The sequence below is a fragment of the Schistocerca nitens genome, chromosome 2, assembly GCF_023898315.1.
Source record: "Schistocerca nitens isolate TAMUIC-IGC-003100 chromosome 2, iqSchNite1.1, whole genome shotgun sequence".
Classification (NCBI taxonomy): Eukaryota; Metazoa; Arthropoda; class Insecta; order Orthoptera; family Acrididae; genus Schistocerca; species Schistocerca nitens.
In genome coordinates this window covers 1050003164-1050028034 of record NC_064615.1, presented here as the reverse complement: position 1 = coordinate 1050028034, position 24871 = coordinate 1050003164, and the positions used below count along the sequence as shown (strand labels likewise).

General features: G+C 42.3%; 2 protein-coding genes across 3 annotated transcripts in view; both read right to left on the bottom strand.

Annotated features, from left to right (window-relative positions):
* LOC126237401 (trypsin-1-like) overlaps positions 1-12200 on the bottom strand; it is a 55412-nt gene extending 43212 nt beyond the window's left edge. Inside the window, exons 1-7 of one of the 2 annotated variants that reach the window (XM_049947492.1) lie at positions 12132-12200; positions 11596-11694; positions 10868-11001; positions 5513-5604; positions 4687-4793; positions 3661-3860; positions 2926-3224 (exon numbers count right to left, since the gene is read on the bottom strand). In XM_049947492.1, coding sequence (XP_049803449.1) covers positions 3060-3224; positions 3661-3860; positions 4687-4793; positions 5513-5604; positions 10868-11001; positions 11596-11694; positions 12132-12180 — 846 coding nt within the window. In that variant the 5' untranslated portion in view covers positions 12181-12200 and the 3' untranslated portion in view covers positions 2926-3059. Of the gene's footprint in view, positions 1-2925; positions 3225-3660; positions 3861-4686; positions 4794-5512; positions 5605-10867; positions 11002-11595; positions 11695-12131 lie in introns of those variants that run through there. The other variant, XM_049947493.1, reaches the window with a different exon arrangement.
* Positions 1-24871, bottom strand: part of LOC126235530 (trypsin-1-like) — a 204599-nt gene that overhangs the window by 145659 nt on the left and 34069 nt on the right. The window lies entirely within an intron of this gene.

The window sequence follows — 24871 nt, the reverse complement described above, 5'->3', positions numbered from 1 at the left end:
CGCGATTTGAAGTGATGACCATTTGTATGACCATTGGCACTTATCGAAGCACATGCATTGACAGTTCTCTCTCGCATATCTTCAGGTGTAGTTGGAACGACTTTATAAACAATGTCTGTTAGGAATTCCCACAAGAAAAAATCCAGAGGTGTCAAATCTGGCGAACGTCCGATGACCACGACACACCTCCTCCGCATTCAATCCAACGATTTGGGAATTGTCTCTACAACTCATTTCTAGCCATCAGCGAAAAATGTGCCGGACACCCATCTTGTTGATTCCACAATCTGTTCCTTGTTCCGAAAGGCATTTCTTCCAATAACAGGCCTAATGTTTGCTGCAGGAATGTGGTGTACTTCCTACCATTAAGATTTTCTTCGATGAAATAGGGGCCTATAATCCTGTCCTCCAGAATCCCACACCATACATTCACAGACTGCGGTTTTTGGTGTGCAACTTCCCGATGCATTAAAGATCCTTTTGTTATCAATTTATCATTGACATATTTAAATGTGCGACGTGAAGGGTGAGTGCCCTGAGGATAGCTTTCAGCGTATAAGTCTCTAGCTCTCACTGAACTTCGTTGGCATTCTCCATAAATGAGAAGCATATCCATACATCAGTCACGTTAGCTTGATTCGACTATACTAGTCTTACTGTTCCTGTTCGTGTTCTATTGCGAAACCGTCGAATGCTGTTTATATGTCAATGGCACACTGCCCAACAATGCATGTTATGCAACTTAACACTTCCATGGTTCGCGAATGTAGCCTCGTCAATAAACAAAATCAAATTAATAAAAGTGTCATCTCTCTGAATCTGAAGATGAGCCCATCGACAGAATTCAATACGACACATACAATCCGTACCAGTTAATTATTGATGGAGACTGATACGGTAAGGTTGATATTTATAGCGATCCAAAACACTGTTGTGGCCGAGCGGTTCTAGGCGCTACAGTCTGGTACCGCGCGACCGCTACGGTCGCAGGTTCGAATCCTGCCTCGGGCATGGATGTGTGTGATGTCCTTAGGTTAGTTAGGTTTAAGTAGTTCTAAGTCCTAGGGGACTGATGACCATAGCAATTAAGTCCCATAGTGCTCAGAGCCATTTTTTTGCAAAACACTAACAACGCTACTCTGGCTCATGCCAGATTCCCTTGCGATTTGACGCGTACTAACACAAGAATCTCGAACCACAGTGGCAAGAGTACCAATTTCCGTTTCCACAATAGTAACTTTCCTTTGCCGGATATGTTTCCGATGCGTTAAAGATCCTTTTGTTCTCAATTTATGATGTGTTGTTGTTGTGGTCTTCAGTCCTGAGACTGGTTTTGTGCAGCTCTCCATGCTACTCTATCCTATGCAAGCTTCTTCATCTCCCAGTACCTACTGCAGCCTACATCCTTCTGAATCTGCTTAGCGTATTAATCTCTTGGTCTCCCTCTACAATTTTTACCCTCCACGCTGCCCTCCAATACTAAATTGGTGATACCTCTATGTCTCAGAACATGTCCTACCAACCGATCCCTTCTTCTAGTCAAGTTGTGCCATAAGCTCCTCTTCTCCCCAATTCTATTCAATACCTCATCGTTAGTTATGTGATCTACCCATCTAATCTTCAGCATTCTTCTGTAGCACCACATTTCGAAAGCTTCTATCCTCTTCTTGTCTAAACTATTTATCGTCCACGTTTCACTTCCATACATGGCTACACTCCATACAAATACTTTCAGAAACGACTTCCTGACATTTAAATCTATACTCGATATTAACAAATTTATTTTCTTCTTCAGAAACGCTTTCCTTGCCATTGCCAGTCTACATTATATATATATATATATATATATATATATATATATATATATATATATATATATATATACGTACATATATATAAGACATATTTAAATGTACTACGTGCTAGGTGAATGCGTGGAGGGAATCTTTCAGTGTATTAGTCTCTGGCTCTCTATGAACTTCGTTGGCTTTCTCCGTAAATGAGAAGCATATCGGCTTGAATACATCAGTCACATTCGCTTGATTCGACGATACTAGTCCTACCGTTCCTATTAGTGTTTTATCGCGAAACCGTCGTATAGTGTTTTTATGTCAATGGCTCATTGTATGGATACGCCATATTCGGCGAATATCTACTATTTGCACAATATCCGAGAGATAATTGTCAGTGTATGTGCTTCGATAGGTGCCGAAGTGATAAGGAATACCACTCAAGATAAGAAGATTGTAGCACTGGATTTATACCAATGCTAATCACTTCTGTAAATTGACATTCATACCACCTTTTTGACCTTCGTTGACCTTCAAAGACCTTACTGTTGTGCATCATTGGATACGTCTCGATATCTGCTGTCAGAAAATACCTACCGAACTGAAGCATCCCATTAAAACAAATTCACCATATCTCTGACGCAACCCCACCCAGTAACAAAAAGCAACGTCACATTATGACCGCCATTGTCGCAGGCAACATTTGTCCCACAAACTTTGCGGCTACTATCATACTTTCAGAGTTATTTTAGGTAGAAATTGTTAGTGACTCACACGGTATATATAGAAAATTTCTGCAAAAACAGAATAACCGCTTTCTTACATACTGTTGAGAATTTCCTATTCGAACCTTGTTTTAAGTTTTCTAGTTGTCACTTCCATATATTGTCACTTCCATATACACTAAACTATAATTTTTGTATTCATGCTGTTGAATGTAAGCTTAAGTCGATAATCACTTTGGGCTGCTGTATTGCTTGAATTTATTTGGAGAGTACATCTTGTTTGATACACCAAGTGGAGGAACATTCCTGTTATATGTTTAAAATTTTGTACGCCGCTTAACGTATCTAAATTTCATGAATACGCAAATTATTATGTTGGTACACAATTAGGTAATCATAAGAAAGGTGAATACGGTTTTAGAATAGTACATTTATTACGGATATCTGAGACATTCAGGTGTAGTTAATGCACTGATACAAACTGAAGATGCATCTGGGGACACAATGTATTACAAGCAACGTAAGTTATTGGACGAAATATCATTTACACAAGTGAAATGACTCTTTTCGCGTTTTGGTTGATGAAGTCCAGGTGAGCGGATACTCTGGTGTAGACGGACGGAGCGCCTGGGTATCCACACGGGTCCACTCCCCAGGACACCACACCGATCACTTCACCGTTCTGCGCCAGGGGGCCGCCGGAGTCACCCTGAACACGATCAAACACCAGACAGTGGGTAAAAATATCTCAATACTTCTAGCTACAATTTTGCAATGGAATTATTGTTAACTCATTCAACATTATCTCAGAAATGTCCGTATTTTTGGAACGTACATAACCCAACCAAAAATCATGAGTTAAGGATAACAAACACCTTTCCCTGTTTTTAATTTGAATAAGTAACTGAACATTATGTTTAGTTCACCATGGTCTTCGGCCTGTTGGCCATTCTGAAGTAATCGGGAATTATTTATCAAAATAGTTGTCTTGGTGCGAATATATCGTATATACTCAACTGTTTCCATCACAAGATGAATCGTAATTGTTTACAAGTTATAGGGTAAATAGGTCTAAATTAATAAATAACCTATAAATATGTGAAGTCCTTGTTTAACAAAAGGATGAATTGCAAGTTGTCACTTACACTGCAGATCGAGATGCCATCGTCAATGGGTCCCGAGCAGACCATTGTCTCTGTAAGCGGGTTGGAACCCAAGTTCAGGTCGTCGATATTTTGGCTGCAACTTTCATAGTCGATAATGGCGACGTCGACAGTTTGCAGAATGTCAGGTGTGTCGGCCGTTTCCGTTGCACCCCAGCCAGAAAGGACGGCAATGGATCCACCTGATATAAAATGGAAAAGTATTTTGCAGTAGAGTAAGTGGTCCAATGACACAATGTTAACAGTACTTTGCGTAACTGAAACAGTTCCGAAAGATACCTAAGGTTCAAAGTTTCTCCCAATGCCATCCCTTAACCCATCCATGTTCGATTTCCCACCTTTTCTGTAAATCGTTTGTGTCAAATGTCCGAATAGTTCCTTTGAAAAATTCGCATCCAGTTTCCTCCCAAACTCTTCAGGAATCTAAGAGACGTAAAACCTTAAGTTCCTCTTTTCTGCAATATTAATATTACATCAAAGAATATATTTACTGGGTTCCTATGTGTGTGTAGCCCTGAAAGTGATTCACTTATCCAAAATAGTACGTTACATTTGTCGTTTACTCCACACTGAATGCCAGATGCGACTTTGGCAACAACACATGTGGAGAGAGATGTGTTACTATTCCTTTATACATCACCTTCCCGTAAGCTTCGAAAGTACTGAGAAATTTATTTTGCGAATCGTAATATTCCGATAAGTGACAACAATGAAATGATACCCTTTAAAGCACACTAAAGCAACTACACGAGGTGTCAAATTACTCGCAGTTAATGTTTTGCCATACGGATGACACTGAACACTTATCAGAGACTTAATAACAAAAGAAGTTCCCTTCCCGTATATCTCTTGCCTAACTTACGAAGATTTAGTATACATATCTGTACAGATAAAGGTCAGGTTTAACTTGACAATTGTGGGGAATAGTTTACCACTTATGTTGGAGATTAGGACAGACAGCCTTCGGTCTGCTAGTAAATTAAAGTGTGCGGTCTCGAGTTGGCGTACCTGCAGGGATTGACCCGGCGCTCGGCAAGCTGATGGCCTGGACGTACTCTCCCAGGGACAGAGAAGACTCCAACAGGAAGACAGCGATGTCATTTGAAGCTATACCTCTGAGGAAAAAAAGAATTTACTTCCGTAAGCACTGTATTACCCCACCTGCATTATTAAAAGTCACAACTGTTGAATCATACTGAACAAAACATATTATAGGAGTCGCTACTAAAAGGAAATACGTTATATTCAACTGAATTCCTCTGCGAATTTTGACATTAGTAAATTTACTCTGACAGTGCAGTTGTTTAAGTAGCATGATTTCTTACATCTACAGATTCTCAAACGAAACTATGCGGTTCGAGAGACCTCTAAGAATAAAAATATCTTATGATGTCCTTATGCAAGCCGAGGCAACAAATGAAACCTTGTTCTAGAACTGGAATTTGAACCCGAGTCTTTTGCTCACTTGGCAGATGGGCTAACCACTACGCCACCCTGCCACAGTAGCTTTGTACAACTACGCTTACCACGCTAGCGAACCTTCGTCGTATGTCCAAAAACTTTTCATTTGTCACTTCAGTCTGTGTATACACATTCTAAAAAATCTTATGGATAACATTGTGTCACACATTTGCATTCTGTACTATGCATTCGCTACCGTAGTTAAAACAATTTTTAACTGTATTACAGCCATAACTTATTGTTGTCACAATTAACCTAACTGAATTTGGTGAAAAATAGTATATCAGTAACTCATGACTCACGACTTACAGATCCTGAAAATATCGCAGTACTATTAAGGATGTTGCCAGAGGTTCCAAGCTTACGTACTCACCCAGGATAGTCGGGATGCACGATCTGGTCCGAGACTCCGACCTCTTGCTCGCTGCCCTCATTGCTGCTCAAATCGTGGTCTCCGGCGACGGCCTGTCAACGACATGTTACATGGTCGACCTGGTTAAATTTGCTTCCATTGAAAGTGCTAATATTCTAACCATGTAATGATGTTTGTCACGTGTTTTAAGAGACAACTAATATCCAGGGAGGTATGTTTCGTCTACACAACTGAATGCAAGGCAGTTTGTTTTTCGTACGCATTTCACTTCTTTTACGGATGAAGCGTCTTTAGTGACCTGTAATATGTCCCTATGTTACGTTTTATCATGTTACTGTCTTGTTTCAGGTTGAAACCACTTTTGCAGCACAAGTTTTCTGAGGTTGAATTATGGATTATGAATAGTGCAAGTGAGGTATTGTAATAACTGAGGGTGAAAATCGCCGGGAATCGTACATCTGGAATACGCAAACCGAGTATACACTTGTTCACAATCACACATATGAGCTAGAAACATTGGAAATCGTAAATAACACCAAACGATAACTTAACCTCACCAAACTTGTGCCGGAAAAGTTGTCTTCACTCTTAAACACAAGAGAAACACATGATAAAACCTAACATTCTTGCATATCTGGAACTGTCCCATAATGCATTTACTAAATATTTAGAAACAAACAAGTACTGCAGCCCTCTGAAGAAGCCTCTTAAATAAAGAAGCAAACCACGTGGCAAAAAACAAACTGCCTTTCATTTAGTTGCAAAGACTGAACATAGCTCCATGAAGAGGGGAAGAAAACCAATGTGCACTCCGTGTGCATACCGGGGGGAGTCATTCCAGATGTGGAAAGGGTCCTTCCGGATGCCATGAAGGGTACAGGGTGCACCCATCTGCAGGTGGTCGCTCATGTCGGCACCAATGATGTGTGTCGCTATGGATCGGAGGAAATCCTCTCTGGCTTCCGGCGGCTATCTGATTTGGTTAAGACTGCCAGTCTCGCTAGCGGGATGAAAGCAGAGCTCACCATCTGCAGCATCGTCGACAGGACTGACTGCGGACCTTTGGTACAGAGCCGAGTGGAGGGTCTGAATCAGAGGCTGAGACGGTTCTGCGACCATGTGGCTGCAGATTCCTCGACTTGCGCCATAGGGTGGTGGTGTTTCGGGTTCCGCTGGATAGGTCAGGAGTCCACTACACGCAGCAAGCGGCTACACGGGTAGCAGGGGTCGTGTGGCGTGAACTGGGCGGTTTTTTAGGTTAGATGGCCTCGGGCAAGTACAGAAAGGGCAACAGCCTCAAAGGGTGCGGAGCAAAGTCAGGACATGCGGGGACCAAGCAGCAATCGGTATTGTAATTGTAAACTGTCGAAGCTGCGTTGGTAAAGTACCGGAACTTCAATCGCTGATAGAAAGCACCGAAGCTGAAATCGTTATAGGTACAGAGAGCTGGCTTAAGCCAGAGATAAATTCTGCCGAAATTTTTACAAAGGTACAGATGGTGTTTAAGAAGGACAGATTGCATGCAACCGGTGGTGGAGTGTTCGTCGCTGTTAGTAGTAGTTTATCCTGTAGTGAAGTAGAAGTGGATAGTTCCTGTGAATTATTATGGGTGGAGGTTACACTCAACAACCGAGCTGGGTTAATAATTGGCTCCTTTTACCGACCTCCCGACTCAGCAGCGTTAGTGGCAGAACAACTGAGAGAAAATTAGGAATACATTTCACATAAATTTCCTCAGCATGTTATAGTCTTAGGTGGAGATTTCAATTTACCAGATATAGACTGGGACACTCAGATGTTTAGGACGGGTGGTAGGGACAGAGCATCGTGTGACATTATACTGAGTGCACTATCCGAAAATTACCTCGAGCAATTAAACAGAGAACCGACTCGTGGAGATAACATCTTGGACCTACTGATAGCAAATAAACCCGAACTTTTCGACTCCGTAAGTGCAGAACAGGGAATCAGTGATCATAAGGCCGTTGTAGCATCCCTGAATATGGAAGTTAATAGGAATATAAAAAAAAAGGGAGGAAGGTTTATCTGTTTAGCAAGAGTAATAGAAGGCAGACTTCAGACTACCTAACAGATCAAAACGAAAATTTCTGTTCCGACACTGACAATGTTGAGTGTTTATGGAAAAAGTTCAAGGCAATCGTAAAATGCGTTTTAGACAGGTACGTGCCGAGTAAAACTGAACTGTGAGGGACGGGAAAAACCCACCGTGGTACAACAACAAAGTTATGAAACTACTGCGAAAGCAAAGAGAGCTTCACTCCAAGTTTAAACGCAGCCAAAACCTCTCAGACAAACAGAAGCTAAGCGATCCCAAAGTTAGCGTAAGGAGGGCTATGCGAGAAGCGTTCAGTGAATTCGAAAGTAAAATTCTATGTACCGACTTGACAGAAAATCCTAGGAAGTTCTGGTCTTACGTTAAATCAGTAAGTGGCTCGAAACAGCATATCCAGACACTCCGGGATGATGATGGCATTGAAACAGAGGACGACACGCGTAAAGCTGAAATACTAAACACCTTTTTCCAAAACTGAAAACTGTTTCACAGAGGAAGACCACACTGCAGTTCCTTCTCTAAATCCTCGCACAAACGAAAAAATGGCTGACATCGAAATAAGTGTCCAAGGAATAGAAAAGCAACTGAAATCACTCAACAGAGGAAAGTCCACTGGACCTGACGGGATACCAATTCGATTCTACACAGAGTACGCGAAAGAACTTGCCCCCCTTCTAACAGCCGTGTACCGCAAGTCTGTAGAGGAACGGAGGGTTCCAAATGATTGGAAAAGAGCACAGGTAGTCCCAGTCTTCAAGAAGGGTCGTCGAGCAGATGCGCAAAACTATAGACCTATATCTCTGACGTCGATCTGTTGTAGAATTTTAGAACATGTTTTTTGCTCGAGTATCATGTCGTTTTTGGAAACCCAGAATCTACTATGTAGGAATCAACATGGATTCCGGAAACAGCGATCGTGTGAGACCCAACTCGCTTTATTTGTTCATGAGACCCAGAAAATATTAGATACAGGCTCCCAGGTCGATGCTATTTTTCTTGACTTCCGGAAGGCGTTCGATACACTTCCGCACTGTCGCCTGATAAAGTAAGAGCATACGGAATATCAGACCAGCTGTGTGACTGGATTGAAGAGTTTTTAGCAAACAGAACACAGCATGTTGTTATCAATGGAGAGACATCTACAGACGTTAAGGTAACCTCTGGCGTGCCACAGGGGAGTGTTATGGGACCATTGCTTTTCACAATATATATAAATGACCTAGTAGATAGTGTCGGAAGTTCCATGCGGCTTTTCGCGGATGATGCTGTAGTATACAGAGAAGTTGCAGCATTAGAAAATTGTAGCGAAATGCAGGAAGATCTGCAGCGGATAGGCACTTGGTGCAGGGAGTGGCAACTGTCCCTTAACATAGACAAATGTAATGTATTGCGAATACATAGAAGGAAGGATCCTTTATTGTATGATTATATGATAGCGGAACAAACACTGGTAGCAGTTACTTCTGTAAAATATCTGGGAGTATGCGTGCGGAACGATTTGAAGTGGAATGATCATATAAAATTAATTGTTGGTAAGGCAGGTGCCAGGTTGAGATTCATTGGGAGAGTGCTTAGAAAATGTAGTCCATCAACAAAGGAGGTGGCTTACAAAACACTCGTTCGACCTATACTTGAGTATTGCTCATCAGTGTGGGATCCGTACCAGATCGGGTTGACGGAGGAGATGGAGAAGATCCAAAGAAGAGCGGCGCGTTTCGTCACAGGGTTATTTGGTAACCGTGATAGCGTTACGGAGATGTTTAGCAAACTCAAGTGGCAGACTCTGCAAGAGAGGCGCTCTGCATCGCGGTGTAGCTTCTCGCCAGGTTTCGAGAGGGTGCGTTTCTGGATTAGGTATCGAGTATATTGCTTCCCCCTACTTATACCTCCCGAGGAGATCACGAATGTAAAATTAGAGAGATTAGACCGCGCACGGGGGCTTTCAGACAGTCGTACTTCCCGCGAACCATACGCGACTCGAACAGGAAAGGGAGGTAATGACAGTGGCACGTAAAGTGCCCTCCGCCACACACCGTTGGGTGGCTTGCGGAGTATGAATGTAGATGTAGATGTAGATGAATTTTGAAACAACTTAGAAATGATGGAAAACATCTACAGATATGATTTATTTTGCCCACTTACTACATTTAAAACTTCGTTAGAAGTTTCTAATGTTCCATTATCACTTGGATTAACTACCGAGCGAGGTGGCGCAGTGGTTAGCACACTGGACTCGCATTCGGGAGGACGACGGTTCAATCCCGTCTCCAGCCATCCTGATTTAGGTTTTCCGTGATTTCCCTAAATCGCTTCAGGCAAATGCCGGGATGGTTCCTTTGAAAGGGCACGGCCGATTTCCTTCCCAATCCTTCCCTAACCCGAGCATGAGCTCCGTCTCTAATGAACTCGTTGTCGACGGGACGTTAAACACTAACCACCACCACCACCACCACTTGGATTAACTGTTTCAAAAGTCAAGAACTGAAGACTTAAAACAACGTCGAACATGCAAATAAAATCACTTTAATATTTTTTTTCAACAATTTAGTTCACCTTTTCATTTTCTAAGTGACGATACTGATGAAGTGCCAATGGAATTTTCTACTATTTTCTCATTCCTCTAGAGATAAATTTTCCTTCACTACATGAAGACGTCAGAAGCTTGATCGCCCAATACAGTATTACTCATTAAAACTATTAGTAGTTTGGTTATAATAAAATAGTTTTTATTACATTTGCTATACGTTAATGTACAAACTGTTTTCGCTACTACCGGGCTGGATTTCAAATAAATATTGGTTTCTTGCTTCTTAACACCTCATCAATAACAAATACTTTTAAGACTGTGTCCTGTAGCTCCTGACATTGTTTCGGGAAATCGTTAGATTCGTACTCTCTTAGAGTAAACAGCATCCACATTTTTCTGGGGACACGTAATACTTTTCCCTTTCATTGGGATGTTGTTGCAGAATTTACTTTTTGTTTATGAAATATCCACTAATACATGATGTTGAGCTGGTAGTCGTCCTCCAAGTTAATGGGACTTGTAAGATAGCAGCAATGATAGTGTGCGTTGTGTCCTAAGCCATGTTTGAATAACCAAGCCAAATCATCCGTAATAAGAGGTGATGGTCGTTGTACGTGGACAAATTTAAAAAATCGCTCACAGTCATAATACATTTCTTGTGTTTCACATATTCAACTTGCAAGTCTAGCCCACCAACTTGGTCTACACATCTGGGGCAAAATGGCAGGTGTAGTGTGACAGTGGTCGTACTCACGATGTAGCTTCCAATGCTGACGGCGCAGTGTCCGGCGGTGAGGATGGCGTTGCTGGAGAGGACGGAGCCACCACAGTTGTGGTACCGAAGACCCAGCACCACGTGCTGCAGGGACACCTGGTACGGAAACTCGCCTGCGAAGAACATCAACATGAGTTGTCAAGACACCTCTGCTAGATCGCCGAGTTTGCCGTCCCCACTTAAGAAGCGAATCACCATTAGTAGTATCGCTTGCCGTTCCTCAGTTAGGCTTCCCACCGATTGGATTTCCATAATGCAGAATGTTGAGAGAAGAACATGATACAAGATGAAATTGAACGTCTACCTACCAACGGCCGTAATGTTACAATAGTATAATTTCGTTATTTGGATATCCATTTATTATTATGCTTGTGGCACCTGATTTTTGACAATAATTTACTAATGTCACCCGTTTTTATATGACCTGATGATGTCTATGTAATAGTTTAAATCTAGACTAACCGTAGTAAAAGACGGATTTCGCGATCGATAGCTGTTCTTATCGCTATTCTCTAAATTAAATTTTTATACTGCTTACTACTCAGCCAGCCCAGTTCTATTCATGCAAAGTTCTTCTTTTTAATCTGGAGATCGTGTTCAACTACTGTGTTGGATTCGCTGACGCACAATAAGTTACATGGGCGTCTCTAGACGGAAATAGCGGTTACTTGAATAATGGTTTATTGCAAGGAGAAATGGATGCTCACCTCTGGCGGCGTCGTGTCCCCCGTAGATGCGTCCCCTGGAGAGAGCGAAACGCCGAGATGGTCCACTGTGCGGCAGACGACGCACTGGAAGCGCCGAACCTGCAGACAAACACACCAACATTCAGCTATCCCTTTAATGTAGTCTCCCCACGTACTAACACTTTAACATTTCCTTATCCTGCGCAGTTTCCTCGCAACTGAGCCGTCCAAACTCATTCCAAAAACTGACAAAACAGGTAGGTCTGCCACTAATTTCTTGTCTCTCCATCCAAATTGTGCTCAAATTAGCTTTGCAGAGTAGAAGAAAAAGAGCTATGACGGCAGAAATTTGCGCCCAATTACAGGAAAGTTGCTATAAGAATGTTGTTTGTAGATTGCATCACAAGAATACTTCTCCCAAGATGCAACTTTCAGTACTGTGTACCAGATTAATTAGACCGTTTTAAGTAGCTACAAAAAGTCAGTGCAAGTTTAACTCTATTAAAACTAAAACAATGAATATTAGGACGGCATTCTGTCACGCTACGAGTTCTCACCCAGCACACAGGCGACGAGGGCCAAGACAAGGACTGTCTGTCTGAGCATGTTGAGGTGTGTTGTAGTGTGGAAGGTCTGCAGAGTTTATATACACAACTCAAGCCACGATAACTCGTGGGTCAGCTGACCTTGCATTATACTGAGAAGCATGGTGATTGGCTGAAAGGATTGCATCTTGATCTTATCTTTGGTAATTCATACGTCAGAGAAGTAACTGAAATCTTGATTTTAGATAACATATTTGACCAATGTCTTCTGCGGCATTACTCTAATTTCATAAGAATGCTTCAAGAATGCCCTTTCGACCATCTTCGGTTATGTAAATGGTTCAAATGGCTCTGAGCACTATGAGACTCAACTGCTGAGGTCATAAGTCCCCTAGAAATTAGAACTACTTAAACCTAACATAAGGACATCACACACATCCATGCCCGAAGCAGGATTCGAACCAGCGACCGTAGCGGTCACGCGGCTCCAGACTGTAGCGCCCAGAACCGCACGGCCACTCCGGCTGGCCGGTTATATAAATAAAACGCTATATTTTCAGTCATACAGAGGCAATGAATGCGTAACCTTCCTGTCAAGCTCTAAAACGAATTACCTACAAAAGTAAGTCCTAAATAAAGCTTGAACTGAAATGCCCTCTCATATACAAATTTAAGACGCATGAATTTCTGTATTTACGAGATCTGACTACAATATTCAGGGGATATGATCAAGAGTGGGATAGACTTACCTCGCACGAAAGTTGTTCACTGATTTACGCGGAACTGATCAGTCGTGGCAAAAATCTGAAATTAAATGGTTCAAATGGCTCTGAGCACTATGGGACTTAACTTCTGAGGTCATCAGTCCCCTAGAACTTAGAACTACTTAAACCTAACGAACATAAGGACATCACACACATCCATGCCCGAGGCAGGTTTCGAAACTGCGACCATTGCGGTCGCGCGGTTCTAGACTGTAGCACCTAGAACCGCTCGGCCAATCCGGCTGACCATCTAAAGTTACATAAAAAGCGGATAACCAACAGATGAAGGACTACAACAATACCAGCTCCGTAAAAATCCGTTCTGTAATGGATGCGTAAAAAGACAGGCGTTTAATGTTCACAGTAGTTTGTTCAAGATCTGTTGTTAATCGTAAAATCTTTTCAGGAGCAACTAATTTTGCTGATGGTAATGTAATGTATACTACATCGCATGCTGTTGTGTTAACTAGAAAGTGGAACTCATTGTCAGTTTAATTTCGTTTGAGAAGGAAAGTAATGGCACGGAAATTCAGGTTGCTTTGAAATTGGTTTAGTAGATAAGTATATAATTATTAACTAAATGCATTGAAGCCACGATGACACAGCCAACGTAAGTGCTCAGAACATATGGCACAGAAAGTTTCCACACCTGAATACTTGAAACAAAGTAAAATCTATGAACGCCGAAAACAATGGATAACGCCCATTGGCAGGATGTTTGGCGCATTTAAATGTTTTACTCCATTCGGATGGATTAATAGCAAACCGGTTTCGTAAATCGCATCGAAGTCTATCCTCTTCACACAGGCACCAAGAGAACTTCTCCACAGAAAAACCGCGCTTTAAAACATCCGGTCAAAATTTTCGCTACTACCTCGGAATGTCGTCATTAAAATAAATACCCGTTAACTACCTGATTCTACATCTATATCTACATTTATACTCCGCAAGCCACCCAACGGTGTGTGGCGGAGGGCACTTTACGTGCCACTGTCATTACCTCCCTTTCCTGTTCCAGTCGCGTATGGTTCGCGGGAAGAACGACTGTCTGAAAGCCTCCGTGCGCGCTCTATTCTCTCTAATTTTACATTCGTGATCTCCTCGGGAGGTATAAGTAGGGGGAAGCAATATATTCGATACCTCATCCAGAAACGCACCCTCTCGAAACCTGGCGAGCAAGCTACACCGCGATGCAGAGCGCCTCTCTTGCAGAGTCTGCCACTTGAGTTTATTAAACATCTCCGTAACGCTATCACGGTTACCAAATAACCCTGTGACGAAACGCGCCGCTCTTCTTTGGATCTTCTCTATCTCCTCCGTCAACCCGATCTGGTACGGATCCCACACTGATGAGCAATACTCAAGTATAGGTTGAACGAGTGTTTGGTAAGCCGCCTCCTTTGTTGATGGACTACATTTTCTAAGCACTCTCCCAATGAATCTCAACCTGGTACCCGCCTTACCAACAATTAATTTTATATGATCATTCCACTTCAAATCGTTCCGCACGCATACTCCCAGATATTTCACAGAAGTAACTGCTACCAGTGTTTGTTCCGCTATCATATAATCATACAATAACGGATCCTTCTTTCTATGTAATCGCAATACATTACATTTGTCTATGTTAAGGGACAGTTGCCACTCCCTGCACCAAGTGCCTATCCGCTGCAGATCTTCCTGCATTTCGCTACAATTTTCTAATGCTGCAACTTCTCTGTATACTACAGCATCATCCGCGAAAAGCCGCATGGAACTTCCGATACTATCTACCAGGTCATTTATATATATATTGTGAAAAGCAATGGTCCCATAACACTCCCCTGTGGCACGCCAGAGGTTACTTTAACGTCTGTAGACGTCTCTCCATTGATAACAACATGCTGTGTTCTGTTTGCTAAAAACACTTCAATCCAGCCACACAGCTGGTCTGATATTCCGTAGGCTCTTACTTTGTTTATCAGGCGACAGTGCGGAACTGTATCGGACGCCTTCCGGAAGTCAAGAAAAATAGCGTCTACCTGGGAGCCTGTATCTAATATTTTCTGGGTCTCATGAACAAATAAAGCGAGTTGGGTCTCACACGATCGCTGTTTCCGGAATCCATGTTGATTCCTACATAGTAGATTCTGGTTTTCCAAAAACGACATGATACCCGAGCAAAAAACATGTTCTAAAATTCTACAACAGATCGACGTCAGAGATATAGGTCTATAGTTTTGCGCATCTGCTCGACGACCCTTCTTGAAGACTGGGACTACCTGTGCTCTTTTCCAATCATTTGGAACCCTCCGTTCCTCTACAGACTTGCGGTACACGGCTGTTAGAATTGGGGCAAGTTCTTTCGCGTACTCTATTCCTTGGACACTTATTCCAGTTGCTTTTCTATTCCTTGGACACTTATTTCGATGTCAGCCATTTTTTCGTTTGTGCGAGGATTTAGAGAAGGAACTGCAGTGCGGTCTTCCTCTGTGAAACAGCTTTGGAAAAAGGTGTTTAGCATTTCAGCTTTACGCGTGTCATCCTCTGTTTCAATGCCATCATCATCCCGGAGTGTCTGGATATGCTGTTTCGAGCCACTTACTGATTTAACGTAAGACCAGAACTTCCTAGGATTTTCTGTCAAGTCGGTACATAGAATTTTACTTTCGAATTCACTGAATGCTTCACGCATAGCCCTCCTTACGCTAACTTTGACATCGTTTAGCTTCTGTTTGTCTGAGAGGTTTTGGCTGCGTTTAAACTTGGAGTGAAGCTCTCTCTGCTTTCGCAGTAGTTTCCTAACTTTGTTGTTGTACCACGGTGGGTTTTTCCCGTCCCTCACAGTTTTACTCTGCACGTACCTGTCTAAAACGCATTTTACGATTGTCTTGAACTTTTTCCATAAACACTCAACATTGTCAGTGTCGGAACAGAAATTTTCGTTTTGATCTGTTAGGTAGTCTGAAATCTGCCTTCTATTACTCTTGCTAAACAAATAAACCTTCCTCCCTTTTTTTATATTCCTGTTAACTTCCATATTCAGGGATGCTGCAACGGCCTTATGATCCCTGATTCCCTGTTCTGCACATACAGAGTCGAAAAGTTCGGGTCTGTTTGTTATCAGTAGGTCCAAGATGTTATCTCCACGAGTCGGTTCTCTGTTTAATTGCTCGAGGTAATTTTCGGATAGTGCACTCAGTATAATGTCACTCGATGCTCCTGTGAATGATAAACAGACTCGTATTGTAAATGCGATCACCCTTCTCACAACCAGACCACGTATTACCATACACTACACCGCGCCACACGCAGACCACACCAGACTAGAAAAGAGACGCTATTGTCTTTCAAGCATGCTCCCCAAAAACGCTTGCAGAAATCGATAGGTGGGTATAGGCATGTGTCTTTACAGCCAGCTTGTGAGTTAATAACAAGCGAAATAATTTGTGCTTTGAAAGTAGCAAATGTGGTAATAACGTTCAAAGACCGGGGATACTTTTTGGGCAGTTGGTTCCTAAAAATGGTTCAACTGGCTCTGAGCACTATGGGACTTGACATCTGAGATCATCAGTCCCCTAGAACTTAGAACTACTTAAACCTAACTAACCTAAGGACATCACACACATCCCTGCCCGAAGCAGGATTCGACCCTGCGATTGTAGTGGTCTCGCGGTTCCAGACTGAAGCGCCTAGAACCGCTCAGCCGCTCCGGCCGGCTGTGCAACAAGACTCAATAAATTTGTTTGAGTGGGGTTGGGTGGGTGTGTGTGTGCGTGGGGGGGGGGGGGTGCAGGCGCTAGCAGAGGGTCCGCCTTTCTGAGTCTAGCGGTTGGTAGTTTCAATTGTTTTTGCACAGGAAAAAAGTTCTCGTTTCACTGGTCTTTCGACCATAAATTGAATCATGTAGTACCACGAAATAATATTATACAGTCTTCTAGATTCAATTCAATCCTTGACGACATCCAAAGTAGGTAATATTCATACACACAAATGAACTGTAAGGTTTCTTTGACTTTTACTGTTGTTTCATTCCCATCACTCCTCACTTCAGGTTTTGGACAGTAACAAGGAATATTGAAACATGTGAAGTGTTTAACTAACACTAAAACTATATAAAATTCATATGTTTTATAAATAATAAGTGATACAATAGAGCTGAATTCTTTCCGGATTTTAGAAAGAAAAAAAAACCAAGTTCATTTACTACTTATGGAATACTCGTATACAGGGTGTCCCATTTATCTAGACCACCCTAAATAACTATTTGTCCAGATGTAAATTACAAAATATTTCAAGCAAATGTTCTTTAGTCGGCATGGGGACATCAGTCAGCATGATTGCCTTCATTGTAGCTTTGTTTTCACAAAGACATGAACAGCGGTATGACTTTTTTAAATGGTATCCTGTATTTTTTAATCGGTTATTGTTTTCCTCTTCTAAAGGCCTATTCAAAAATGTATTCATTGAAACACAACATTGTTAGTTACATAACACAACACTGACTTTGACACTCCCAGAGCTTTGTGCAGGTACTCGGGGTAATGGAACACATCCACGTGCTGACGTTGACAGAGGACAAATGTAAACATAAGTAGAATGTACACACGTCATTCCGTCAAACATTGTCAGTTAAAGAGTTTTGTGAGTAGAATATTCAAGTCGGAAAGACTGGCCGAGCGGTTCTAGACGCTTCCGTCTGGAACCGCGTGACCGCTACGTTCGCAGGTTCGAATCCTGCCTCGGCCATGGATGTATATGATGTCCTTAGGTTGGTTAGGTTTAAGTAGTTCTAAGTCCAGGGGATTGATGACCTCAGATGTTAAGTCCCTTAGTTCTAAGAGCCATTTTCACCATTTTTAGAATGTACACCAACGAAGAGAAGGTAGAAATGCTACTCATTTATAGGGAATGTAAGTTTGCAGAACAGTAATTTCAAATACAGTTTTCTTATGTAAGGGTACACTTAGTACAGAAGTTTAGTCCTTTTAAATACTGTCGTGTAGAGTAGGCATACAGTAAAGTCTTGTCTTTCCTACAAACTGCATCGACATAATGTTTCTTTTATTGTTGTAGTTGTCGTTTAAGGTTCCCGACGAATGTTTCCTCGTCTTGTTGCAAAGCTTCAGGAAACGGGAAGTTTCAACCCACGACAAAGCAACCGTCGTACCACTCGCACAGACGAAGCTGCCGAAGTTATTGTTCTCCCTTTCGTTGCTATGAATCCACACGTGAGCGCACGACAGCTTGAACAAGCGATTGCCATTCCTAAAACCTGTGTACATGGTATTCTTACATGTCACCGGTTATATTCTTATCATGTACATCTACATCAAGAATTGCATGGGAATGGTTTCTAGAATCGTGCACAGTTCTGTCAGTAGGCACAGCAGTAAATCCTCGCCAACCCTAACTTCTTCACTAATGTTCTATTTACCGATGAACAAGGGACACGTAAATACAAGGAATGTGCATTATTGTTAAAGCGACAACCCACGATGGCTTAGACAGGTGGAACATCAGCGTCAATGGAAAGTATTGTGTAGAATGCTTGGTACTACAATTATTGGACCTCATTTCATCAATGGTAGTCTAAACGTCACAGCGTATACCAACTTCCTCAGACGAATTCTTCCTCCTCTTCTGGATGAAGTGCCGCTAAGAACCGGAAAGCTTATGTGGTATCAAAACAATGGATGTCCAGCACGTAATGCCTTGAGTCAACGTCGTGTTCTGTACCGAAGGTATCCTGCCAGATGGATTGGTTGAGAAGGAACAGTTGGTTAGTCTGCTAGGTCTCCTTATTTAAATCCTCTGGACGGTTTTCTTTGGGGATACATTAAAGACCTTGTCTATCGCGATATTCCATAAACTCCAGAGCACGTGCAGGAACGTATCGTGCATGCTTATAATTCTCTTCAGCAGGCAACACTGGAAGCAGCAAACAGTTCTTTCAATCAACGAGTGCACCAGTGTATCTGTGTCCACGGTCACCACATTGAGCACATTTGAATGTTTTACTCCTGGGCAATGGCACAAGAGAGTCAAAGTGAATTTTGTGTTATGTTTTTACATGGTTTTCATTTATTTTCTGAATACCCCAGCAAAAAATTGCTCAGAGCACTATGGGACTTAACTTCTAAGGTCATCAGTCCCCTAGAACTTAGAACTAATTAAACCTAACTAACCTAAGGACATCACAGACATCCATGCCCGAGGCAGGATTCGAACCTGCGACCGTAGTAGCAGTGTGGCCCGGAAGTGAAGCGCCTAGAGCCGCTAGGCCACAGCAGAAGGCAACCACGTAATAGATTTTACAAGTAGGAAAAGAGCTGTAAAATGGATGTGAAGTAGGAAGTGGTATCTTTATAATGTAAAAAATGTTAACTACCAGTAAAGAACTGTTTGATATTTATGAGGCTTTTTCTCCAGTTGTACCGTTCTTAATGGGACAGCTTAGGTTCATTTTTCTATTCAGGACTCAATGAACGACAAGGTAATGTATTGTGGATATGGTTGTCTAAAATAACCAAATAATAGTACCGGCGTTCGAGTCACTGTGTGCTTGGAGACCTAAATGGAAATGTCGTGTGACTAGGACCTTCCGTCGGATAGACTGTTCGCCGGGTGCAAATCTTTCGATTTGACGCCACTTCGGCGCCTTGCGAGTCGATGGCGATGAAATGATGATTATTAGGACAACACAACACCCAGTCCCTGAGCGGAGAAAATCTCCGATCCTGCCGGGAATCTAACCTGGGCCCTTGGGATTGACATTCTGTCTCAGTGACCACTCAGCTACCGGGGACGGACCTTGGAGACCTTATTTGGCTCAGTATCGAAATGGGAATTGCACTTAGACTCCTCCATTGTCACGTCGCAGTGTAGCCCTTTAAACACTGTAGTGTTGGTGGGGAAAAGTCACACACACTGGGGCGCTCAATTCGGATGTGTTGTCTGTGAGGTTTCATTGACGGTCAAACTTAATAGTCGTAATTTTCTGCACGATTTGGAGTAGAATTTTCTTTCCTTCATTTCATCGCCCTCGCCCCACTCGAACAAATGCTAAGTTGTCACCGGTATCAACTATTCTTCTGCCAGAGTGATTTAAAACCAGATAAAATGTGAAACACTTTAAATAATTGATAAATTACACAAAGTTTTATGATTGTAGGCCGAGTGTCGATGTAAGTTTTTGGTTTAGTTCATGGTATTTTACTGTATCATTTACTTGGAAAGGATGGTTGTAAATGGTGAGACAGAAGCTATACGATGGAAAAATTTAAGTGTTTTAGTGTGCCTTTGCTTATCCTGAGGAGGTACTGGTTGCACCAGAAGATAATCTGGTCGAGATGTAGTTGACGGAATCATTGGGATTTCAGAACAGTTGTACGACTGAAAGCTACGTCATCGACTTACAAGAGTATGTCCACAGGAGAAGGGATTTTCAGCATAACAGTAGCAGGCAATGTAAACAGGGATGGAGATAAAACAGTCTTGGGGAACTCCTGTTACCAGTTAGATAACGAAGAGTCTCTGTTAAATGTTGTTGTAACGAAGGGAAATGGAAATGTAAAATGTATTGTTTCAGAGAAGGTCGGAAAGTCCTACCGTCAGTTAGTACTCATCGAAGAGGTATGGTCCAGGTCTTGCGCGGAGAATTTGGTAGCAAAAAAGAAATCATCGTGATGCATTGTTGGCCGGGAGGCACCATTTGTATAGTTATTTTTTTCTCAGATGATGGTGCTCAGCTACGGACGTTCACTAACAGGATGCATGACGCAATTTGAAAACCCAGCATTTGAAACCTATGAAGGTAATAAATGATATTTGACGAATTAGAAACTCTCGAAAGATCTACATAAATGGCTCTGAGCACTACGCGACTTAACTTCTGAAGTCATCAGTCGCCTAGAACTTAGAACTAAATAAACCTAACTAACATAAGGACATCACACACATCCATGCCCGAGGCAGGATTAGAACCTGCTACCGTAGCGGTCGATCGGTTCCAGACTGTTGCGCCTAGAACCGCACGGCCACTCCGGCCGCCAAAGATCTACACAACACACTTGTTGTTAATAAAATAAAATATAAGGTATTCTATAACATAGTTAAAGGCATATCTGAAACGTCCTAGCAAATATGTTTCTGTAAGAAAATTAAATGTTTCTAAACCACGGTCCGCAGTTTGTGGTCGTGCAGTAGCGTTCTCGCTTCCCGCGCCCGGGTTCCCGAGTTCGATTCCCGGAGGGGTCAGGGATTTTCTCTGCCTCGTGATGACTGGGTGTTGTGTGATGTCCTTAGGTTAGTTAGGTTTAAGTAGTTCTAAGTTCTACGGGACTGATGACCATAGATGTTAAGTCCCATAGTGCTCAGAGCCATTTCAATCATCTAAACCACGGGTTACAAATAAAATATCACCCAAAAGTGCTACTGAAGGACACAGATACTGATAGGATTAAATAACATTACAAACTAAACTGTAAAATGCTAAAAATGAAAATGTTTTCATTCTAAAGAATAGTTGAGATTCTCCAACAGCAAAATATGAGCCAATACGAACTTAAAAAAAGAACGAGGCCAATCGTGTCAGAAGAAAGGGGCAATTTCTTAATACGGTGATAATGATATCATCAAACACAACAAATAAATTACAGAAATTTCCAATAATGTTTTTACGTCAGTACTGTAGCTCTGCACACTTCCTTAACAGATACCACACGTCTCATCTGTGATTCTGCAGGGTCTTTAGACACGCTCGACCAGGCTGGTACGCATTCACCTTACAAGGAAAAATCAGCTACTTGACCTCATATTTTAAGGAGAAAAGATAAGAAGAAAATTTACATTTGCAACATAAGAGCCCCAGAAATCGATCATGTGAAGAAATTTGGGCCATACTTCTTATAGCGCAGATCTATACTTCTGAAGGTGGAGCTGACAAACAGGAGCGCTCATCGGCTGTCTCCTGCTCCGCCAAACAGCGGCCGCCTAATAAACGAGCACGAAGTATGAGAGAGAGAGGCAAATGCCTCGGATGCCGCACAGTCCAGAATCGGCAGGCCAGTCAGACAAAATCACCGTGAGTGTTGAGGAAATCATCCCACCAACGTATCAGATTGAAGATACAATTTGGTAATTTCCTGCTGTGTGAAGAATCCCGTAACTACCTGCTACACGTCATCGTCCGAAGTGAAACGTCGACCCCTCTCGCACTTTTCAAGGGATAGAAGGCGTCATAATCGCATGGGGAGAATTCAAGACTGCAGGGCGGGTGCTCGAGCGTCTCCATCTTGAGTTGGTCCGTGATGGATGGAATTGGCCTCCCAGATCGACCGGCGTCTTGTGTAGAATCGTGACCAGCACGTAACTTGGTGCACCATTCCATAACGGTGATTTTTTACAGACATCCAGCTTCATACACGTTGGATATCTACCGATGTTTGTCTTTCAGAATCCAAGAAAAGAATAACAGCACGTCCGTCCTGAAGGACTCCTCCTAATTTGCTAGGCATGTAGATACGCATGAAGCGGCTACAAGGGTAGCAGAGTACGTGTGGCCTACACATTCCAGTTTTTAAGGGATGTTCTCTTCCAGCTCTGTTAATTATAGAGAAAACATTCATCATGTCAGATACATTGTAAAATATCAGATGGAAGGAAGAGATTGTAAATACTGTATTGGGTTATTCCAAGCACTCTCGTCGAAAGCTCCCAGGAATAGAGTCGCTTATAAACTTTAATCGTACTTATACGCACAGGAAGTTGGCTGAAACCACATGTTAGCAGCAATGAAATTCTAAATCGCTATTGGGATGTACACTGCATAACAAGAAAACTGACGCACCCACAAGAGGAAGAGATACGAAATGAAATTTCACCGTTTGAGAGAGTGTGTGACGCTTACAAAACTGAGTCAAATTTCCAAAGAATCTGGCAGTCAACTTATCAGTATGACGTTCCACCCCCTCTGGCCTGGATGTATACATTTACTCGGTTGGGAAGGGTGTCATAAATCCGTCATATCCTCTCCTGATGCGTCTGACGCACAGTAGTTGTAACTGGTCCTTTATAAAATGGATATTGGATCTGAGACAAAGTTAGTCCCACACATGTTCTATCTGGAACGCATCTGGAGTTCTTGCTGACCACAGAAACGTGCCATAGCGCCGACACTTCAAAGAGTCAACTGTTTTATGTGGACGCACATTGTCCTATAGAAAAATGACACCACGACACTGTTGCATGAAGACTCAGTATGTCCGTGAAGTATCGTTGTGGCATACCAGCCGCGACCTGTAGGCATACCCAACAGCACCTATACCATGACACCAGGAACAAAACCGTCTGCCCCTCAAAAACGCGGTAACAATGTGATCCCTTTCCAGGGCCCTGCGATAAACACCGATGATTGCATCCGAAGTAGAGCAGAACCGCGATTCAGAGCTGAACACTTTGCGATGTCGTTCATCAGCAGTACACGATTTCCACACACGGCATCAGTGTTGGTGTTGTGCTCTTAATGGCAATTTATGCATGGTTCGCTAATTCCCTGCTCTGTCAGCTGCTAGCCTCCGTCTAATGGTGCAAGACGTAACACAGTTTACATTACTTGTTCTTGGATTGTAGGCGCAATAAAGAAGACGATAAGCTGTGCTTAGTGTATAACACGGCAATCGTTCGTTCTTGTGCTCAGATTTGGTCAACCGGAACTTTGACAAGAAATATGCTTCCCATCCGGTTTCCATACAGTTCAATATTGGGCCACTGTCACACTCGAGCGCCCCACAGACCTGATTGTCGAACTAATAGACCAGTATACCAAATGGAGATTCATAATGATGCTCCTTTTAAACTTTATCAGGTTCTGATAACGCTGTCTCAAACTAAGACGTACGTTCATAGTGATATCACAACATTTCACCTCGTCCATGAACCATTGTACATCTTACCAGACCAAGTAGCAACGATTATCACGAACAAAACTAAGGCACTCTGGTGGTCATTCGATCTGTCATAGAGAACTCCAGTCATTGACATAGAGTCCGAACGTGACCATGCGCTAAGTAACACTGGCATGAGACAGGGTCTTTTGGGTCATTCACTTTTTTGTCACACAATTTCTATCGCAAAGATGAGTTGAACACAGGAGCTGGAGGAGTGTTCATTGCTACAAATTAATATAACGACAATACAGGTATCATAAAAAAGGTAATGAGAGATGATACAGCCATTACACTTCTAATTTTTTACAGTGAATGACATTTCAAACAGCAAATTCAAACTTGCAAGTACAATGAGGACATTTTTGTATTTGACTGGGATCTGGATCCAATCCAACAACTACTATTCGTGTTAGCTAACCATATAAGATATTAAATATGATTTCAGTCACAAGTAACAACGTGTACTCAGGCTTAAACTTGAAATGGCAGTGCTTAAATCTTTTGTGCTGGATGCGAATTCCAAACTCCCAGTAGGATTGTTAACCGAGCGCAATCAAATTATACAAATCATAATTTTTCACCAAGAGCGAGATTATTGAAAGTGAAATGAAGAGTGTAAAAGATATTGACTTAGTGGATTCGAACCCAGGACCTATCTCGAATAGACGTTAATTGAATGTGACATGGTTGAACTTGAAATGATACGAAAAGAAATTCTGTCTCTAGATGGGCGTCGATACCTGAACCAATTGTTGTTGTTGAAAACCCACGGAGAGTATTAAAAATCATAATCATATGTCACCTGTTGTTTGGTGTGCGCATATTGCAGTTTAAAACGACGCGGTAGAATCTTTCGTGCCAGACCAGAATTCGAGTCGAGTCACGTGCTCTTCGTGGAGATCCTGACGAGTTCGGACTCTTGGGGAAACAATGAAACGACGGAAGTAAATGTTCTCAAATGGGCCAGACGCTGTGAAAGAAGGGCTGTGAGCTTGGGCTATACCACATTGCACCTTCACTAAAATGTAACACATCATTTTTCTACCACGTTCCTTCGGTT